The 22,969-nt window shown below is 35.4% G+C and overlaps 1 protein-coding gene across 2 annotated transcripts; it reads left to right on the plus strand.

Annotated features, from left to right (window-relative positions):
• Positions 1-4,087: 4,087 nt before the first annotated feature.
• On the plus strand, positions 4,088-22,921 carry drd2l (dopamine receptor D2 like). Of its 2 annotated transcripts, none has more exons than XM_055046981.1 (8): positions 4,088-4,241; positions 12,878-13,279; positions 14,053-14,162; positions 16,792-16,928; positions 18,749-18,963; positions 19,903-19,974; positions 20,211-20,565; positions 22,006-22,921. In XM_055046981.1, exons 2-8 carry the CDS (start codon positions 12,908-12,910, stop codon positions 22,200-22,202), a joined length of 1,458 nt encoding a protein of 485 aa, XP_054902956.1. In that variant the 5' UTR covers positions 4,088-4,241; positions 12,878-12,907; the 3' UTR covers positions 22,203-22,921. The 2 variants fall into 2 exon arrangements, with proteins under 2 accessions (XP_054902956.1, XP_054902957.1); XM_055046982.1 differs by having other exon boundaries at positions 20,211-20,501; positions 22,006-22,140.
• The last annotated feature ends 48 nt before the right edge of the window (positions 22,922-22,969 follow it).

Consider the following 22,969-nt stretch of genomic DNA (forward strand, 5'->3'; position numbering starts at 1 on the left):
TGGTGAAAAAAGGAATAAGTGCAAAGTAACTTTTTACGTTTTCAACATCTTGTGCAATTAAATTCCCAGCCGAAAGTTACGAGGTGCTATTTTTTCCTATGTTCTTTCTGTTTCCTGGAAAATCAGTTTTCTCTGAAAATCTCCTTCTTCCTCATATTCAAATAGTCTTTAAGCAGGTGTGATTTTGTTCAGATTTTTGGAAAATCTTGTTCTGAGAAACATCATCTTGTGAAGGTAAATTCTTTTAAAGGATGTCTAGATGAAATTTCATCATGCCAAAACTTCGCTATTTAATTGTTTCTCCTGCTTGATCTGTGCTGCAAAGCTGGGACACATACATCAAAAGGTGTTTATGCAAAGTATCAAATTAAATTGCATGAGCATAAATTGTCACACCTTAAAGGCTTTTAATTGGAAAATATTTTTAAATATGTATTTGTTTCCTTTGACTTCACAATTATTTACGACAATTATTTACGACAAATCAAATAAATGGAATGTTGTGTTAGTAACGTGACAAAATATATATTTAAAAAAAAGTTATAGAAATATTTTTAAAAGGGAATAAGCTTTACAAAAACTCTTATTAATATTTTGTCATGTCTTTATTACTAATGTATTCTAATTTAATTATTTTTATCGACTAACATGAGCAAGGTAGTAAATCTCACGTCTCTTATGATACTTGAGTGAAAGTAGTTGCATGTGAATGTTGCTAATCAATATTTAATCAAACAAATAATTAATTTATGAATCCTCAAAACCTCATTTACAGACAGTAACTAATGCACATCCAAAATTCATTTGTAGATTTTTTTTTCTCTGGCCTCATTTCTTGTTTGCTAGACTGGGATTTGTTGGACAGTCACTCTGCTCTCTAGTTGACTTTCCCTTTTTTTTCCAGTCAAACGTTCCTTCCTTTCAATTATTTATTTTCCTCCTCGCTCTGGGTGACAAGGCTTATCAGCTTGAAGGACGGTTCAGCCAGGATTACTTTTTGCCATTTAAGGTAAACATATCTGCAGAAGTAGAAATAAATATATAGAAGGAGAACCAATAAAGTATCTCTGGCGTGGTGAAAGAATCACTGTACATCTCTTTTGTAACATGCTACATCAAGAACATTCATGAACCATGAAGTATCAGAAAGTAAAACATGATTCTTTAACTTTGCATGCAAGACAGATAATTACATCCCAAAATAAGTGTGCACTACTGAGATAGCTTTATATGTATACGAAAAAAGCATTTGGCTCCTCCTATAGTTGTAGAAAATTTAGAATTTTTGGCAGTTTTATTGAGATAAGTTGTCACAAAACACATTTTATGTGCATTACCAGAATAATTTGCTTCATAAAGAGCACATTTATAGAGTCAAACCACCGTATGCAACATAAATGTTTTACATCGAAGACATTTGTATTATTATGATTCATCTCTGTCCGGTTGCTTGGTTTTAATGTCATTCTAGACTTATGCGATCATTGATAAGATTCCCCTCTGGCCTCTGATATAAGTGTTGCTGAGGAACTAAATCAATCTGAACACATTTCATTAGTGAGGGCATAATGACAAACAGTAGCGGAGCTCCTTGTTTAGGGAATTCAGCATGGAAAACATTTATCACATGTTACAATAAAATCACTGGATGCAAACTATCACCAAAGTAATTGACCCTAATTTGTAAAAGTCAAGACTTATAGATCAAATCTCAACATTAGTATTCAGGTCATGAGGGGGAAAGATGAATTTACATCCTCCAAAGCAGCAATTTCTGTTTAGTTCTTTGTTGTTTTCAGACAATGATGAAATGTTCTTCGCACATTAGCTTTACAACCACTTGCATTGATCTGCAAAATCTGAAAGGTCATAAAAATACACAAAATGGAAATGAGACTATCCAGTAACAAATAGATGATCCACACATCTAACATGTTCATGATTACAAGTAGTTTTCCATTGCTTCTAGTTTTATTTGAGATGTTGTAAAACTGAAACCCCTGGTAGCCTTTTGAGGGTGCTTAAAGACTTGCTCATACAAAGTGTTGCCTATTCCTACAAAGCTCCGTTTTGGAGCTGCAGTCTCCAGCCAAGCTTCCGCCTCAACTTCACCACTTTGCTCCTCCAAACTAGCAGCGGCAGCAGTTAGCAATCAACTGGTGGTAATTCATTTAATTAATTAATGGATTATGACTAAATGAAAATGGTGACAATCACATCTGAAGGTCAAATCCTGACCTTAAAAATAGTTACATTTTCACCCCGTTGACAACTGAACATCTGCAGGTTGAGCTCATGAGACAAATTGGAGAGTTATTTACTTGAGGAATGTTTGTTTGTTTTGTTTTTTTAGGAGGTATGGCCACTGGTCAGTTTTATTTAATTGTTTTGGGGCAGAGGAAATCTGTTTATTTCACTCTTGCCATGCTAGTAGTGCCAAATGAAATCTACACAGATTGCTGTTACACCTGAAGTTGGACTTTTTTTCTTAACAGACATCTTTCTCAAATAACTCAAATGTATATTTTTTTCTTCAACCAATTGAAATAAAATATTTTCTTGTTATAATTGAAGATTGTAGAGACAAACTGAAAGATAAGTGCCCAGGCTTTCACTGTTGATTTTTTTTTTTCAGTAATTGCTGATTGCCTGCAAACAGCAATGTACCCCTCGTCTAACTATATCAAGTTGCTGCTACACCGGATTATGTAGAATGTGGCTGACTTTCATTTTATTGACTAGCTTATCGTTTTCTTCGCAAACAATTTTGCATTAATGACTTCACCAAAAAATCCATATGACAGACAGTTGTAAGTGTAAAATACTATGAATCCCAGAGACAGTTTACCTGCATGTTGTAGTTATGAATTAGGACATGAAATAGGGGAAAGATCCAGTGTTTTGATACTGTGTATTATTGAGAAAAAAAAATTGTGTCTTTCATTTTCAAACTTCAGGGGATGGATAAAAACGAATAGTTTTCCTCCTCTGCAGTGTGCAGACTCTAAAAGATATGCTATTTGACTCATCATGTGGATAGTTCTCCAAGAAAAAAAATAGTTTTCCTTTCTTTCACTTATAACTTCAGGGGATGGACTTCAGGGGATGGATAATGTTTTCCATCCATCCATCCATTTGGATGGATGGATGTTTTCAAAACAGTGCTTTTCATGTCTAAAAAAGTATAAACACTTTTTATAAAGTAGACCTCTGAAAAGCATTAAAAGAAATATGACAGCAAGGTTGGTGTAATTATTTTTCCACTTAAGTCACTCAGGAGGCTGAAAATATCTTTCATAAAAGAACAGCGGCACATCACAGCTTTTAGGCTTTAACTGTGAAACATCCTATTACAACCTTCTTAAGGTGCCATTAGGTCTGACTCTTTCTCTGTTGTAACAAAAATAAATACTTAGAGGCACTCAACTTTGTAAAATGCAGTATCTTTTGAGCTCAACACACCTTGTGTTTGTTCAGATAATGTTTCTACTAATTAACATGTCACAATTTTTTTTCCCCACATTAAAACACCGATGTGCTTATCAAAGTATACTTTCCTCCAGATGGGCTCCTCTTTGTTTACATGTCAGTGATGTTTGAGGAGTGCTTAAATAAAGGTTGTGTACAGACATGCAGTTGACATGTAATGTTTCACTGTATGCGATGACAGATGTAGCTGGAAGGATTTTTGCTTTTACCTTTCTATGGTAAAAGGTATGCTATGTAACCGTGGCAACAAGGTATACTTTTTACAATCTCAAAAGCTCACATAAAGTCTCTTTGGAATCTATGAAGTATTCCTGAATTAAATTGTAGGTCTTTATGTGCAGGTGTTTCTACTCTCTGGTGCTGCAAAGTGTTTAAGAAAATATGAGCTTGTGACACTTTCAAAAACACATGTTTTCTGTTTCTAGCCAACCATGTGGCTCTTGCTCTTTCTCGCTCGAATGAACATCAACAGGTGAAAATGAGCATCTATTGCCCCTTCCCCCCCCCCCCTCCTCCTCCTCCTCCTCTCCTCTCCGTCTCCTCTCCTCTGCCCAGCAGCTTCTTTCACACTCAGCGCCGTGGAGAGCACATCCGCGGCTCAGCTGAAGGACGCGAGCAATCACCAGTAACGCTCCCATTTCATTTTCACGTTGTATAACGGGTCGGGGTCAGGGTGAGGCGATCCGCCGCGTCTGGCTCATTTCTGCCGCTCAACCAGGAGGCAGCGCGGAGCAGTTCAACCGGGGCAGCAGGTAAGGCGTGATTCATAAAAAAACAAAAGATGTTCGTAAATGCTTTTTGCAGGAATTTATTATTCCTATATAGGCGAGTAAGAGACATTATTTTTAGTTGTAAGTTGCTGTAAACTTCAGCGTTTGCTGTACCTTTTGCTTATTATGTTTATGTCGTAGTTTTAAGTTGCAACAATTCACATTGATCTGTAGAAATGAATAAGTGAAATCAACGTAATCTAGACATATTCAAATGTAATAACATTTATTCCAGTTTTATTCTGGGTATGAAATAAACTCCTGCAATTTATGCCCGTTATTAAAAAAAGTTATAAATTGAAGGTAGCCCAGCTTTTTTGCATGGAGTGACTGTGCAGCAATCCCTCCTCTTAGACACTGTGGGGAGGTTTAATTTAGTGGAAAGAAAACATTTGTAAATACAAATAAAAGTATTCATTTTGCTTAATCTCTTGTAGACAACATGTGACTTTTAAGTATTGAAGAATGTTTTTCATTATAACTTCATTATTTTGGATGAAAGTGCTCAAATTACTTCTTAAAATAATAACTATCCCAACTTCAAAGAGCCTACTAGCGTCCTTTTTTTGAAGATGCAGCATATAAATGATTATTTTTATTCACTCATAAACTCCTGTTAATTCTGGCTCCATACTTAAAAAATAAAGTGGTCGTTGTATGACAGACCATGTTTTGTGTAAACTTATGTATCATTTGCAGCAGAGCCTCTTCTCATCCTGTCACACAAACTAAAGCATCTGAGATCCTCCAATGTGCAAGCTTCTTTATTTCTTCCAAGAAATTTTCATTTATATCTCTGACTTTGGCTTCATTGTGATACTAGTACGAATTTGCAGTTAAGCCTGTGAAATAATTTGCATGTTGTAGTTTACAGTAAAGTTGTAATGCAATCACTGTGTCCTCAGCATTTAGATTGGTGAGTTTCTTGTGTGGAAATATTTTAGATAGATTTATTTTAATTCTTTAATTCTTTTTTTCCAATCTTGTTTGAAGTTAAGTAGTGAACTAAGCTATAGGTTGAGGCAAAGGTTTTTCGGCAGTGGAGTGGACAGTATGTTCTACTTTCTAACTAACGGCTACACCGTGTCATATTGATTCCCAATAGGCATGTGTACAATCTGTGCCTTGTGACAAACTTGTATTTCTCAGACTTTGTTGTTTTTGGCCTTCAATTAAAAACCACTCTTCAGCACTTTATCCTCTGCTGTTGACTGCTGAATGTGAGTTTCCATAACAGTCTGTCCGCATTGGACTCACTTCAGTTGCAAGTGACTACCAAGAGCTGCAGTGTCTCTTTTTAAATAAGAGATGGAGGAGATGTGAAATTGCACGTTGAATAATAAATGCTGATGTTTGGTGTGGAGCACTGCCTCAGGACTGGAATTCTCACGTTGTGTTGAATTGATTCTCTTGCAAGTTCATCAGTTGATTGTGAATCTGTTGAAGCAGGGAAATTCTGGTAATTTTTGCAAGCTTTTACCTGGGGAAATATTTATTACCTGCTGTTTTAATTTAGTCAGTTCCATTTTTGTCACTTTAGGCAAGTTAATTTTACCTTACATGGCTTTGAGCACTTGTTCTATCACTAAGAATTATTTCCCAAGAAACAGTCATCGTTTCAAATCCTCTCAGTTTCACATGGGAGGTAGAAATAAATTCAAAAGCAACATCACATACTGTCTTTTGTTGCTCTTCTTTTCATAATTTGAGCAGAGAATGATCTCAGAATAGTTTGTAGTTTTGTTATCTTTTGCATAAGTTACAGACCCACTGCAATATATTAGAATATGATTTCAGTTCATTTATTTCACTAATTTAATTCACAGAATGAAATGTACACAATGTAGAGATTCATTAAATGTAGCTGCTTTGACTTTCATCTTCATAAAAAAAAAAAAAAAAAAAAAGTGCATCAACACAAGTAGATAAGATGTCCCAAATAATCACTGACTGTGGAAGCTTCACATTGGACATAATGCAACTTAAATTCTATAAGTTTCCACGCTCTCTCCAGAGTCTGTTCCCATAATTTAAAAGAAAAATGCAACATCTACTTTCACTTATAAAAAGAACTGCAGAACACAGATCATTAGAGGAATCCTTTATTTTTCATAACCAAACTGAGATACATGTGATATAATCTGTGGTGTTGAGGAGTGGCTTTAACGCAAGGAGTGTCTAAATCATAGCTCATGTCTTGAATAGGTTTGTGTGTGGAGATTCCAGTTGCATTCCACATCTTGTGAATCTCCCTGAAACTCGAGAATTTGCTTTTCTTTGCAAGGCTGTTGTCATGGCTGCTGGTTGTGGACACCATTTTACGTCCATCTGCATGAATCCGACACTTTGCATGTTCCCTGAGATTGTGTCAGCCATGCCATAGCTAAAACACATATGTATTAAAAATGCTGTTTTACTGGTGTTATATTATGATTTCCTGAAAATCTTCTTTCTTCTTTTTTTTTTCAGTTCAGTTGACTATATATCAGTTCACAAAAAATGTGTGAATTGGCACCAAAAGTTGTCTCAGTCAATTTGTTCTAGTCATGCAGGCAGATACAGTCAATTACAACAGAGACATTTTAGCCCTGGAGTTTCATGTTTCAAGAACCTATTATCATTAAAATCAGGTAATTATAATCTCACATGTTAGGTCTACAATTGTGGAGCCTTGTGACATAAAACTATTAAATGTTATGGCTTGTGAACATAATTCATTGAGTTGATTGAACAGTAGTTTGCTAGCAAAGTACATCTCGCTTTACTCTCCTCATCATCCTCATTTGACATTGTTAACCTCAAGCTCATTTTTAAGAAAACGTTGGCAATTTTTGCTCAACTTTTTCCGCTTTCCTCTTTTTATGTATGAACTTATTCATGTCCACCCTTGTTCTTTTTACTTTCTATCTTTTAAAAAATGCTTAACATGTAAGGTTACATTAATTCTCGTCACCAACACAGCTGGTGGTCCAACAGAGTCCTACTTCTTCAGTCTTTGAAAAGTATCTTTGGTTCTTGAAATGTGAAAGTATTATATTTTTTGTTACCAAGGCAAAGTTGCATTTCAAGATTTATTGATTTATTTAACTTTTGGTTGGAGGAATTTTCTTTTTCTTTTCATTCTTATCGTGTTAGAATGAAACAAGATAAATAGCTCATCTTAATATGAGCTAAATAATTTTATTATATTTAGCTCATATGAGCAAAATGGAGGATGTTTCTACTGCTGTAACTTGAAAGTAAATATTTGAGGTTCCAGTTGAGCAGCTATGAGCAAAAAGATGAGCTGGTGCTGGTGGAATAATTCATTTTCCTTTTTGCTTTTTGTTGGAACAGTTTGTAGCTTTTTTCTAGCTCTAGTTTAATGCCTCAGGGCAGCTTGTTCTTTGTTGTTTTGAATTAATTTTGAAGCAAACTGAAGTGAGAGTTACTTCACAAACATTTCTTGAAACACAGCTTAGACAACAAAGCTGTTAATATATTTCAGCTTTCTTAAAAAAAATAATAAAATCATATATATATTTTGTTTTCAGTAAATCTTCCTGAACTATGTGACGGTTAAATGAAGACAACAGATGATGTATAAATAATAATGGATTCCCATCACATGAGGAGTCCAGAATTGGTCTACAGGATTTCCAAGATTCTTTGAAAATTAGATCTTTGCAGAATCTCTTGTGAGTGTGAAGTCAATCATTATGCTACTGCACTGCTTAGCACTCACCAAATACATTTTTATAAGACAGACATTTTTTGTCACACTCTCTAATATTAAAAATCAATACTTCGGGTCAGTTAGAGCTATGAAGATTATTTCTAATCAGTCAAAAAGTTTACATTATTCTTTTAATATTTGGCAGCAATGCATTTAAATTGTGTGGACAGTTTGCTTGAATTTTGGCCCATTCCTTATGATGATTGGACCCCTTTATTCCAAATTCGGGATAGAGTTTTGATGATAACGTCCCATATTTTCCTTTAACAGTAGCAAAAGTTAAAATGAGCAAAGACATAGTTGAGTTTTTTTGGAGAGGGGGCAACAGGGGTTAGGTCACAGGACATGTCTTCAAAAATTTAGAACCTTTGTTCCTTAATTGTCAGATTGCAACTTGCTTTGTTACTTAACTGGCTTTATTGTGCCAATTTGGAGAAATATCTTCTTCATCCCAAAGTGGCCCTTTATTTCATTTTTTGACTAGACTCATTGTGGCAAACAACATTATTACCAGCTTCACCCAGCAACTTTGTGAAGTCATTTGCTTTCTCTGGAACTGAAATGCAAATTTCACACCAAAACATGTTCCTCCCTGTGACACAGAACCTCCTTAAATGAACATTCTCATTGTGTTTATACTTGTCTACATACTTGTCTACACTACAATTATTTTCATTATTTTATTAGTAGAGTTATGTTGCAGATTGTTTCTTTGCAATTCTGTGTAATAATTATTACCTAGAGCAGGTTCCTATGTACTTATCTTGGCTAGATCAGCCAAGAACCACGGACACAAAATACCATGTCTGCATGTCTTTCACTGATTGCTATGAGCTGAACACACTAATCTGCTCCCTGAGCTTTTTCTCCTTTCCTCCTTCTGTTCCCTGTCGTTGTCTTCATCCATCCAACTCATCATCAAATTTAATGCCTTTGAAGCTACATGTTGCATTTGAAGTCCTGTCTAAAAAAAACTCATCAGTTACATCAGTCTTCTTTCAAACATTTTGGACATATTTATTTTCCTGGAGGGATCTACTTTACTCAGAGTACACATACATTTCTATATGCTAATCTTTGCCTGATTATGATTAGCGCATCTTTTCTTTGGACTTGACAAGTAATTCATTTTAAACAATGCTCCTGTGTGCTCCAGAAGAGGTTTCTAAGAACATAAAGAGAATATCCATATTTTGGGAGATTTTAGTGTCATAAAGTGGGCCTATTCATGTAGATTGACTACATTTGAAGAGTTACTACATATTAAAAGTGGAGACAACTTTGTATAGATTTACTAAGTCAAATCTGTTGGACAATTTTCACTAAATCCTGGCAAAGGAAAGTAAATCTCTAAAATGTTTTTAATCTACAGAGTTTCAGATCAAATATAATAACCCAGCTGGTAAGAATGAAGAAGTACAGTTTTAGGTTGATGCGTTAAGATTATAGAAATATCATATCTGATCATAAAGAAGTACTGAAACATGTCACATTAGCGTAATAATAACTTGATACCTCTTAATGTAGTTCCTTTTTCCCTTTACTTGCCTTTATAACATTATGTTAACCTAAAGTGTTGCCCAAAAAGCTGAAAGACTGTTTTATGGTTTGACTTTTCATTAAAATTGGCAGGACACATTCCCGTCCAACTGTCATGTCTTTTCTACTTTTTCTATTAAAGTATTAATTGTTCGCTGTTCTCCATGATGTCCTCTGTTGATTCTTGTTAGTATAACTGAGTTACTGGTGCATGAACTATAAGTGTCCTTGACGAGGTCTGCCGTGTGGCAGTGTGGTGATGTATTAGCTCTTCTCGTATTGGTTTTGATTACAGATAAACTTCGGGTAAGCAGTATAGCTATGTAAAAATGTCCATTTTATTCATCACCTTCAGGCTGACAGCAGATTTGATAAAGCGCCATAGGTCATTTACAATATCCTGTTGGTGATAAATAACTGATATGCCAGTTTGCATGACATTGTAAGTTGTAGTTGTTGAGTCAGATGAAGGCCGTGGAAAGAGGAGAGTGGAGAAAATGTAATGTATTCCCCCAGTCATGCCTCTTTTCTGCATGTCTACTGGCATTAATGATTCGATAAAAATGTATTCACACATTTTATGTTCTTCTGTCTTCCAAGTTTCTTTTTTATCTGAAAATGAGACAGCAGAAGACACATAAAACTGATGTCATAGAAGTATCCTTAAATATTTGTCAGTGTTGTTATTTAGAAAAGCGTGAAGAGTCCTTAACAGTTATTCTGCTGAACTACTTAATTTGCCCCAGTTTAGGAAAAAAGAAACATTCTGCACCATCCAGTTTTCCATGTTTCATCCATCTTTTTTAAATAAATAGGTGCTATTGCCATGTGGATGAGACACTTTTTGGAGTTGCTCATAAATGACCCATGCTTGCCCACAAACAAGTGTGAAGGACAGTTTCCACACCACAGCACCTGCCGCCTGACTTTTCTTTGGCGGGAAGGACCATTCGGTCCCAACTCCACTATTCAGATGAACTTAAATCAAGGTTTCCCCTGCGACTGCCGTGAAAATACGGATTAGAGCCCAGCTGAGCATAACTCCCATCTTATGCCACTTCAAGGTTTCTTTCAGGTATCTGATGATAAATGAGACATCCCTGTCTTCGTAAGTGACATTGACATTTTGCAATAAGCAAGGTGAGAAACCAACAGTAAGAGCAACATTCCTGTTTGAGATTTCCTAAAGGGAACTTTTTATGGCTACAAACATCTAAATTTTGAAGTTTTTGTTCATAAGCCTGCAAGGCAGATTTTGCAAACTAATAACACAAATTGCCGTATGGTTTTTATAGTTGTTTCAATGCTACACACATAAGCGCTAAAGGTATGGGCACTTCTAACATCTGTTGGAGTGTCCATAAATCTGTAAAAAAACATAAAAAATATTCATGTTTGGGAACAACATATGCTGCCTTGTTTTTCACAAAATGCTTTTTTAGTTTATTGGTTAGGCAATGCTTTAATTGGCTATGTGGCTGCTTGAAAATGCTTGAAATTGTAAAAGCATACTATAAATGGATTAATTAGTTTAATTTAATTCTTTTTCCTTATTCTCTTTTTTAAAGCACAGTTAATAATAGGATGTAAAATTCACTTGTTTTGAAGGAATAGATTATTTTATGTTTTATATGTAATTTCTTCTTCTTTTTTTCCACTCCATCATTGCAATGTAGCTATTAATTTTCTTTAATTCTCATAAATTAGCACAAAAGAACCATAGTCATTGTGGTATCTGGGATATTGATTGATTTTATATTTTATTTTCCACCAAAGGCAATAGGCTATACAATGCTAAGTGTGTCTTGTGTTTTAGTATTTTCATTAGTCTGTAGTCACATTTATTTATTTCAGTTTTTATCTTTGTTTTCTAGAAATTCACTAAGAAAACAGTAAGTGAACAAAATCTAATGAGTTTATGTTTTTGCTGATTTCACCGACTGATTAGCTACAGGAGGCTTATTAAAAATCTAATTTTCTAATAAATGAACTCAAAATAGAAAATGCTTTTTCTCCTACTGACAGAAAAAGACTCTCAGTTGGCAATTTTCAGAATCAGTGAAGTGTTTGAAAATGAAGTCAAAGGAAGCACAAAAGCTGCAAGAAGCCTTTAGAAAGGAAGCTTTTCTGTAGAGGCATGTTGGCTATTCCCCCATGCTGCTACTTTTAAGGAAGTGAGACTTCATCAAATAAGAGTGAACACATTGCAGCAAAGTTTATCTGTTTTTTTTTTTTTTTCCTTTGGTAATGCCAATTCTGTCTGCCTTGACATGTCTAGGACTGTTCTCAGTCATTTATAAGTCTTATTGTTATGGTATACTCTATATTTAGGGAATACATACTTAACATTTGTCTTTGTTTTGAAATAGCTTGGAAATTCCGATTAACTGCAGAACTGTGCAACTGTAAATATTCTCCCTCACACTCACTTTGTGTCTTCAGCTATGGTTTTAATTTAATGACCTATAATTAATGGGATAAATGAAACAAAATGTAATTCTATTTAGTCATGTTTAATTTGTACAGATATCTTTGTCCCTCAACATGGAGGATTTTTTTGTTAGATTTTTTTTTGTGATAATCTTTTTGTACCTATAATGTAAAAAACAAGTTTTATTGTTGTATATAATTCTTAGAGAGAAATTGGAATTGGCCGGTAAAAGGTTTACAAAATCCAAGATTTGAGATTTGCCTCAGAATTTCTAAACACTGCATTGCTACCGTTTTCGCATTTCCCCATTTTTCCTCCCCGTCTTCCTTTTTGGCTGTTTGGGTTCATTGTTTCAGTTTCTGACATTTTGCTGTGTGCTTTAACTTTCATCCATCCCCTCTAAAACGTTTCTCTCAGCTACATCTTGTGACTTGAGGAGATGATGCAATATGGTGTTAAAAATGTCTAGATTTTAAGTATATTTTACAACCAGTGGCCGTCATAATTATTGTGATGTTTCCAGAACCAGAGAAAAAATTACAAGTAACTAACAACATGATAATTGAGAATATTTTAAATAAATTAAAAAATATGTACCAAAGTTTTACACACAATATCTTTTTTAGCCCCACTTTTAATCATTTAAGAATAAATTAGCCAAACTCTACAATATCTTGTCTGATTTTAGAGACTGTATATCATTTGTGTTGTTGTTCTTTGAGTGATTTTCTTATTCTGCGCTCTCTGTGTTTCTCTGTGATGTGAGACAAAAGAATAATCCATTGCTGGTTTTTTAGAAACCTCTGCTTTTAATCTCCTTTGTTGTTTTAAAAAGTGCTCAGTGTTTGTAATTGCTAAGAAAGACTCTTGAATGAACTCTGGGTTGTGTGAGGTCTCATGGTAATTACTTTTCTCCTGCTCTCTTTGTTTTAGCCACTTTATCATGTTCACTGGAGCGAAGACATGACTTTACTCAACGAGTCCGAGGAGACTATCTCTCCCTCCACTCCGCTCTCCTCCCTTAGGAACAATTTCTCATCTTTTTTCACACCTGACGCCTCTTATTCTCCTGCATCCTATCCCACATCCTCTTCCTCCCTGCTGACATCCTCCAACTGCACCGACTCTTCACCATCTTCCTCACCACCATACAACTTCTACGCTGTGCTGTTAGTCCTTCTAATCTTTTGTGTGGTGTTCGGCAACGTGCTGGTATGTGTGGCTGTGTCTCGGGAGCGTGCCTTGCAGACCACCACCAACTACCTCATTGTCTCCCTGGCCGTGTCCGATCTGCTTCTGGCAACCCTGGTCATGCCTTGGGGTGTTTACCTGGAGGTAATGCACAACTTTGTTTTTCAAACAAGTCGAAAAAAAAAATTCTCTCACCCAGAGTGGAACAAACTGGATGATTGTTGTTTTATTTGCTTTTTTTTTTTTTTTTGGTTGGAGGCATTGTAAAACAAATGGAAGTTGTTTTCATATTTTAAAACAGAAGTGACATATTCTATCGCACTGCTAAAGTATTCAATTACAAAGCACTGTCTCCTCAATGTGAGAGTGGAGGAAAAACATGAAGTTGACATATTTAGATAATGTCTGTTGAGGTGGTCAAGAGGTAGAGATACTTTTGTGTTTTCTATGTGAATCAGTGGGCAAGATAATCCGAAAGAAAAAAAATTGTTGAAAAAATTAACTATTTGCTTAGTGGCCCAAAATACAAGATTGTGAAGTTTCATTAGGCCTTATATGATATATTCATCTGTTATTAGCTTGCCTAATTAATTCATATTAACATTGATCAAATATTTAAATTAACAGTTCATCCCATTGCAGAAATGCCCATATAATGTTTGAAAATGCCAAAGTGAATCTCTTTGGGCTTATAGTCAAAGAAAACCAGAAGAAGAAAGAAGATATTGGAAACATGATAATTAAAGTTTTGTTTTATTCAGACATAACTGACTTACACCATGCTTGACTTATAAAAGAACAACTTTTTTGCTTGTTTGGTAATTAAATTGTGCGAAAAATGTCCACTGTGATTTGTCCTTCTGAGATTATAGGGAACGACTGAGCCACAACTTTTATCTATTTTTGTGTTCCTGAAGGTGGTTGGGGAGTGGCGCTTCAGTCTAATTCACTGTGACATCCTGCTCACGCTGGACGTCATGATGTGCACCGCCAGCATCCTCAACCTGTGTGCCATCAGCATTGACAGGTGGGGTTCCTCTTTTTTTCTGTCCCAAGGTGAATCCAACATGACGCAAGGAAGGCAAGTGAAAAAGACATACGTTTTCCTACCAAAATCAAAGGCACCCTAGAAGCAGAAAACCCAAGAATAAAAAGAGAAATGAGTAGAAAACACGGTCAGGTAGTTATTGACCTTGCAATGAGTATCAGAGAAAATAACAGAGAAAACAAAGGAGTCAGTTAGTTGGAGAGTGTGTTTACAAGAACAGAAGATGTGCTGAAATGACAGTCGGGGAAAAGATCAGAGAAGATTAGCACTTAAAAACAGCCAGCAGAGAAATCAAACTCAAGAAATCTGAAAAATAATTGAGAGAAAACATATTCTCAACAAAATAACATCCGGTCAGGCTGACACTGCAAAAATGAGGAAAAACAGCATAACTCCTTTTTAATGTACAGTCTATTTTAACAGCTCCACATATTTGTAATAGCACTCATTTTTTAAATCTTTTATTACATACATTATCAGAATAAAATTTTATTGAATTATTTTTCATACTTTGTATTTAAAACCTAGTTTTAAAAAGAACCTTGTATCTTAAAATTCACTGATTGAAACTTATAAGATTTTTAAAAATGTAATAATTGTTTACCTCTGGGAAACTTCAAGCTATGAAACAAAACTGATAAGAAAATAATAAAAAAAAAACCCTGTTCCTGTCAAATTGCTATAAGCATTTATAGTAAATACATCTGTTATTTTGTTAAATATATGTTCCTTTTAAACTATTTCAAAAAGTATCTATGGCCATCCTGTCTAGCCTATTTGCTTAATAATTAAATAAAGTGTCTTGAAGTTGCACAAATTAAACGTGTCAAAAAGCTGGAATGATGACAGATTCTTGTCTAAGGGAGAACATCTGCTTCATCGTTTGTTTTTATTTTATCATCCAACTATTACTGAGCAGTAGGACAAAAAGGCCCTGTGTACTGTCATCTTTTATGTGTCCAGCAGGTTGGAGACTGTGGTTTTATGTCCCCAATGTCCTCCGCAGTCATCTGTGACCGTGGCAGTTTTTTAAGGCCCATAAAAACACATTTAATGATTTGATCTTCCACTTGATGCGCTCTTCCTGCGTCCTCAGGGAGGTGACCAGACACCCAGCAGGCAAACCGTCTATAGCTGTGTCCTCATTTTTCAAACTGACACATTGAGGTTGCGCTACTTCACACACACAGTCTGGTACATTAACCTAGGACAAAGTCTTTAGTCATTTTTGAGGGTCCAAAAGACAAAAAACAACAAAAAACAACTAAGGTTAATCCCAGGTATTTGACTTCTGGCTTTGCTTCACATAAAAAAAAATGACTGAGCCTATGTATTTTTTGTGTGTTTTACCCATCAATATGTCATTTTATGCAATATGCACATAGATAGACATTTTGTCTATCCATAAAATACTTCTTAAAATATTTATATCCTCTTTCATGCAACTAAAAATTTTAACTTTTGTTGTGGAGAGATAAAAACAAAATGGAACTTTTTGCCATGCAGAATATTGCACGTAATCAAAAACTTTCTGCATGTCATTCTAAGCACACAGTCTACAAGGTGAAGCATAAGTGTGAAATTAAAAAGCTTGAGGATGCTTTTCTTGTTCATGGAGAAAAATAATTTATAGAGTTGATGGTAAGATGGATGGAGATCATTACAAGGAAATTCTGGCAGAAAATCTGAAAGAGGCTATGAAAGTCTTGAGACCAGTATTTGCTAAATGTTTCAAAAGTCAATAATGTAACAAAATGAATCAAAACCACCAAATAATTACTTAAACGTCCTTATCGGGTTTGTACTAATTTATTAAGTTTTATTGCTGAAGAGATTACAAACAGAAAGATACAAGAACTAGTGACTGAAAGCAGCTGCAGAAAGGAAAGAGCAACAAAAGAGAAAATCCTGTCTCTGATGAGGTCCATAAAATCCTGACTTCAAACTGCTATCATCTGCAAAGACTTCTCAGCATTCATTTAAAATGTAATAAAGCAACTTTACCCTTAGAAGTAGTTAAAATAAAAAATACATAACTGTAGATAAAGCTCGACATGGTGATTTTCCATCGTTTGCAATTCCTGAATCCTTCCTATGAAATATGAACAGGCATCTTTTAAGGACTTATTTGTAAGAATCTGAAGTGCTCCAAGCTCACTATCTGATTATACATTCCAGGCGTTGAAGCCTGAACAATCTTATACGTAATAGATTCTATGCAGAATCCACTCATGTTTTAACAATTTCTGCTTATTTTTTGTCTGTGACCTTCCGAGTGCTGCTGAGACTTGAGCTGCTCACTTAAAACCACCAACAGCAGCAGGCAACTTCAATTGCTTTTGACAGCTATGTGTTTTGTGTCCTTGTACCTGCGAAACAAGAAGTGACAGCTTTTGTCTGTTTGAGAAACAAACCGGGATTTGATTGTCATGTTTTTTTTTACTTTAAAATATGTAAGAACACGGCTGTGGGATAACTGGCTCACTGGATTTATCAAAGATTGTTTGTATTGACGTATTTGTTCAGAAGCATGCCAAGAGGCATGCGAGAGGCATGCTAATGTGACACCAGTGGGTTGTTTTATACTTGTGCATGTATGTTGTTGCAGATACACAGCAGTCGCCATGCCGCTGCTCTACAACACCAGATACAGCTCCAGGAGGAGAGTGGCAGTGATGATCGCCGTGGTGTGGTTTCTCTCTTTTGCCATTTCCTGCCCTTTGTTGTTTGGACTGAACAATACAGGTGAAAGTAACTTTTGGGCACTTCTTTCACATTACTGCAATCAGTAGTCATTGTGGTGATGAAAAGAATCACACCTATTAAGGACATAATTCAGTGTGTTTTTTCACAACAATAAAACTTTGTTGTTAAAAAAAGATGATCTTTTAGGGGTTGTGTTATTCCCACTCAGCATTGTGCACAAATGTTAACATATATGGCAAATTCTGACAAAATCTTTTTTTTTATTATTTACCCTGAGCATATCTCATTTCAGAGTAAGAGTTAGTTGTCTGCTGTCTGCCTTTTTTTTTTAGATAAGGTTGTTGACTAAAGATCTATAACCTGTGTGTTGTCATTGTATTCTAAAGTGACTGACCAATTTACTTTATTACCATACATGTAAAATGTTCTATCTCCACATATTGTGCTCCATTGTTGCTATGAATTCAGAGTTTGATTTTCAGACAATTCTGTGAGAAGAAAAGCAATGAGAAACAATTCAGAGACATTGTGTCACTTCCATCCCAGGTTCTGACAAAATGAAGTTGTTTTATTAAATGATGCTAGAAAGGTTCTCATAAATAAATGCCCTTCTGAGCTTTTTGGTCAAAATGTTCACACTTTTTTGTCCTCTGACAGCAATACTGCTTTAGAACTGTTTCATACAGCTGGAAACATTAGCCAGTACACAAATTACTCTATGCTTAAACTCTGGCATTGGCAAAATATTTTGTTCACATTGAGTTAGTAACTCAAGACGATGCTTTGTAAAGCGATTAGACATAGATAATCTTTGATTAGTTTGTTACCTCACTTGGCAGCTGGAGTGGTGGCGCTCATCAATCAACTTCTGTGCTGATAAAGGCTTCTGCAGTCGGGGGTGGGCTCAAGCTTTGAAAATGTTCAGACTGAGCTCAAAGAAAGGGCTTTAGGCTGAGTGTGAATCACAAAGTAATGTGAGAGCTTTCTTCCAACAAACCACCACAGCAGGACTGAATGATGCAAGTCAAACTGTGAAAAAACATCTCTCTCCTCACAGCTCTGGGTTGCTCGTACATTACACACACAGCTTGAGATGTTTCACATTGACTTCTGCTGACAGTGTTAGTGATTGAGTTACATCACTGGTATATTATAAATACAAGCAGTGTTGTTATTGATATTTTTAATGAAATTTTGATTAATAAAATGCAAAGGGTGTTGAATTCAACCTAAGAATGGCTTCAAACAGTGGGATTAAATGGGTTAAGGATCTAAATCCTGTAATGTCTTTTTTTTCTCTTTTTCTGTCTGTGTTTGTTGTGCATTTTACAGAGGATGAAAGACAGATTGTCATCTAATCTGATGGTTATGTAATTTTTTTTTATTATTACTATTTAATAGCTGTTGCTGATAATTATAAAAGAATAACAAACTGCAAATCAATATGAAAGTTAGGAACCCGGAAATACATGATATTTCTTTTGGTTTCGTAACATTTGAGGGTGAATATTTAAACATCTAAATTTGTTAGTCTTGTTGTCTAAAGTTGATTAAAGTGGCTTTCACTTTATGAAACTAGTTATATTACTTATTATATGTTAACTCAGAGAACAGTAATTATCTTAGCATAATGTATTAAGCATATTTTGTATGCTTTTGAAAGCTGTTTGTGATGCTGTTTAATAACAGTGAGAAAGTGTTTGAATTCTGTTTGAAATCAGGGCTTATGTTGGTACATAACAATAAAATAATCACATCTAATAATTTATTCTAATTTTGATTCAATATCTGGCACCTCGATTGCTTGAGTTGAGTATTTTGCAAAGCTAATTCTTGTGTTTTTTTGTTTCCTGCATCAGCCAGCCGGGAAGGCACCACATGCAGCTTCGCAGACCCGGCGTTCGTGGTCTACTCCTCTGTCGCATCTTTCTATGTACCGTTTATTGTAACACTGTTGGTGTACGCCCAGATCTGCGTGGTGTTGCGTAAACGTGGCAGACGCACTGCCCCACCGCGCAAACACGGCTTGCTGACACAAGGTGGTCTTGGAGCTGCAGAGAGTCGACAGAGGAAGGTAAATATATCAGTTTTCCTGAAGCTTCACTATTTAATAATTGTTTTAATTTGTTTGGGCTGATATTTACAGTAAACATCCATAAACGTAAAACCCAGGTCACTCTATTGTACATCTGCCTTAGTGGCAGAAGATATGTTTAATAAGCTATATAAGTAAAGACTAATTCATTTATTTCAGTAGATTTAAGTAAATAATTGTCCAAAATAATCATTCTACACATTTAAAAATGTAGCATAAGATACTAATGGCCAGTAAAGCCAGGCTGCAGAAAAATGTATTTGCACCTAATCAGTTGTTGAACATTTTTAATAAATCAAATCAATATTTCATTTGTAACTGTTAAGATTAAGTGTACATAGTGCCTATAAAGAGAATTGTTCTCTGGTTTGTTAAATTAATAATTAAAAATTACTGTACTTATACTTGCACATTATTGTTCATACTGTGTCTCCATGTTGCATAACACTCTCTCATACTGTGGATTGCAGTTTAATAAACTCTCTCTGTATTGTATTGATTTTAATTTTTGTTTGAAAAAAAGGGGTCATAAATCTGCTTTATGTCTTCAACTGAGGTTACAAGGGGTAGAAATGGTCTACTGCACTAAATTAAAACTGGTTATTATATACTGACAACTTCCCTTTTCCATTTTCTTGCTACACAGCAACAACATTGGTTTTCAAGAAGGAGAAAAACATTGTCAAATTTTAATAATGTTCCATTAGAAAACAATGTGTTGTTATTGATTTAATAACGGTGGAACAACTACTGCGGTCTAAAAAATTCTAGAAAGTTTTTTTGTTTATTTTTTTCAGTTTAATAAAAAGAGGTAGATATTGATTGACAATTTAATTTAGAAGTCACCTGAAGTGTCATGCAAAACTATCATTTTATTTGAATTGAGTGAAAGGATCTTATGTTTTCTTCCCTTTTCAGAGTAAATGCACACAACCAGAAGATGTGAAACTGTGTACCCTGATCCTTAGGCCTGCCACCGCAAAGAAAGTGGTGAGCAACCTAAACAAGCTTTCCATCTAAACACTGTGACTATTTTTTTTCTATATTTTTGGCTCTCTTTCCATTGAGTCTCCTGGCTCTGCTCTGAATTTCTGCTGTTATCTGATGATTAATAAATACCATGCTGTCCCTTATTTAACATTTGTTTCTTCTTCTCAACTATGCATCTTATTTGTCCCCCAAAGCTTATTTACCTCACCTCTCTCCTTCTTCCCTCTCTGTCTCAGACCCTTGTGAAGGAGTCTGTGGTTCACCCCCTCGAAGTGGAGCCGGGGCGGTTCCTACCACAGACTGAGCAGAATCTACCGCCTCCCAGCGCTCCACAGCCTTCCAATCATGCACTGCAGTCTAAGATCTCACTCTCCATCGCAGTAGGACCGACTCCGGCTCTTCCCTCAACCGTGGCGCGATCCGCTTTGACGCCCCGTCCCCCCACCCTCGAGGATGGCATGAGGGGTCGAGAGGGGTGGAGGGAGCGCAGCGGAGGCAGAGAGAAATGGGGCACCACAAAGGAAAGGGTGAGAGGGAGGCTCTCACAGCAGAAGGAGCGGAAGGCAACACAGATGCTGGCTATTGTGCTGGGTGAGGAAGAAGAAGAACAGACTAATTGTTCTTCTTAAAGAACAATTAAAGAGCCACGTAGAATTAGTGGCTCTTTAGACTGCCTCACTTTTATGGAGATTAAGTGTAAATAAAATCTATCTTTTGATTTGGGTTGAACAGGCTTATATTTCAAACAATTCTATTTTTGTAGCTCCATTTATAGTTTTCTTGTCAAAGCTTTTTGTTTAGCATTAACCTTCTAGTACCACATTTCAGCTTAAGGCAGAAACTACTTTTATACTACATTGCATTCTGCTTTCTTACAACCTTGAGTGTTTCGTGTTTTATGGATAGCTGCATCTCTCAAAATAGAACTGGTGAGGTTATCTGTTGCTTCAGTAGTTTTGTGACACTGAAATAATAAAATGTAGAAATGTGATCGTTGTTTCATTACTCTGATTCCTGTATGAGTTGTCACATATTGCTGTGCAAACTAAACACACATAGTCAGGCTGACAGCTGCATTAGGCGAACTATATTTTTGTTGCACACAATTTATGTTCAACATTGTGGAACGTATTCCATGGTGTATATGGTGCAATCTTGTAGATGTTCAAGATCTGCCGATAGCAGTCACATGTTCCATCTCATCCCAAACATTGAAATCCCCAAAGTAGCCAGTGAAAGATGAAAACTCATATCTCCTGTTTCTGGAGAAATTACTGAAATGAAAGAATACAATGAGTTTGATGGATTGTAACTTGGATTAAACTGGAAAGTGCCAAGTTAAGAGGTGCTTTCCCTAGGAAAAGCACAAATGTTGACATTGACTTCTGCTGACAGTGTTAGTGATTGAGTCACCATTAATTAAAAATATATTGATATTTTTAATGAATTTTGATTAATAAAATGCAAAGGGTGTTGATTCAACCTAAGAATGGCTTCAAACTGGGATTAAATGGGTTAAGGATCTAAATCTTGTAATTCTTTTTTTCTCTCTTTTTCTGTCTGTGTTTGTTGTGCATTTTACAGAGGATGAAAGACAGATTGTCATCTAATCTGATGGTTATGTAATTTTTTTTTATTATTACTATTTAATAGCTGTTGCTGATAATTATAAAAGATCAGGAAAAGCACCTCTTAAAGCAGGATTTAATGAACAGTAATGCATATTTTTTTAGGTCACCATTAAGCCTAAACATAAATAAATTATGTTCTTCACTAAATAAACATTCAATAAAGAGTGAGTTATGACAAAATTCCTCCTTGAGAGAAGAACTTCTGTAATTCTATTTTATATCTTTCTTTTGTTTTGAGCTGATATTCTGTGCTGTTGATTTTTCTTATGAACTTCTCAGAGATTTTCAAATGAATAATGATGATCAGACATTTTTAGAGTGGAATATAAATATATATAGATACATATTTATGTATTCTCACATTCACACATGTAATCAGTGCTGTCTGTCTGTTTCCAAGGTGTGTTCATCATCTGCTGGCTGCCTTTCTTCCTGACCCATGTGCTGAAGGCCCACTGCAGGAGCTGCTGCATCTCACCTTCTCTGTACAGTGCCGTAACCTGGCTTGGATATCTCAACAGTGCTGTAAATCCTGTCATCTACACAACTTTCAACATTGAATTTCGCAAAGCCTTCATCAAGATCCTGCACTGCTAGCCGAGACTAAAAATGCATCAGTTGTCAGAATAAATAAATAAGAAAACAAGTTGTGGGACTTCGGAAGAGATTGCAAAGATAAAAATATTCTGTGACAGTTTGATTCTGAGAGGAACTGAGACTATAAGCTGTGTGTCTTGGAGTCATAAAGATAAAGATTTTTTTGGAAGGCTTGGGAAAAAAAAAATTAACCAGCGCCTCAGACAAGACTAAGCCACAGAGAGAAAATAATGTTTATGAAGCTGACAACAGCTGGCACAAAATATCCTTCAAAAAGAAGTTTGTGACAAGTGGCAGACAGTGACAAGAAAAATGACGAAGGTGGAGATATGTACAGTAAAGGAGACAAATACTGTGCATAAAGGAAATACATTCAGACAGGTGGTAATACTTCATCAATCTGACTCAAGACTCCACATTTGTGGATTTCAGTGCAAAGTACTGTTCCCCACGTACTCAAACGTTTGATTTGTATTTGACCAATTCTGCTACATTAACTTGTGATCTCAACAAACCTTCTCTCAATGTGTTTGCATGTGCTGGTATTTCTCACATGACAGGAGCAAATAAGATACACAAGAAAAAGAAAAGAAATACTCAAAATTTGTTTTAATTTTGTACTGGTGACATTTTTTTAAACCTACTTTCATTTACTAAATATGTGCTGTCAATAATTGTTTTTAATCCCAACCCTACTTCACTGCATAAATTGTGCCATCTATAATTTACTGTTTCCAATAGATTTTGTGTTGTAAATAAATGTTATC

This window comes from Poeciliopsis prolifica, unplaced genomic scaffold (assembly GCF_027474105.1).
Source record: "Poeciliopsis prolifica strain line A6 unplaced genomic scaffold, Auburn_PproV2 SCAFFOLD025, whole genome shotgun sequence".
NCBI classification, from domain to species: domain Eukaryota; kingdom Metazoa; phylum Chordata; class Actinopteri; order Cyprinodontiformes; family Poeciliidae; genus Poeciliopsis; species Poeciliopsis prolifica.

Excerpts from the sequence above, each read along its gene's own strand:
- drd2l (XM_055046981.1), top strand. The coding sequence starts at position 12,908 with ATGACTTTACTCAACGAGTCCGAGGAGACTATCTCTCCCTCCACTCCG. Across the intron at positions 14,163-16,791 it reads TGTGCCATCAGCATTGACAG|ATACACAGCAGTCGCCATGC; the intron begins GTGGGGTTCCTC and ends ATGTTGTTGCAG. Across the intron at positions 20,566-22,005 it reads GATGCTGGCTATTGTGCTGG|GTGTGTTCATCATCTGCTGG; the intron begins GTGAGGAAGAAG and ends TCTGTTTCCAAG.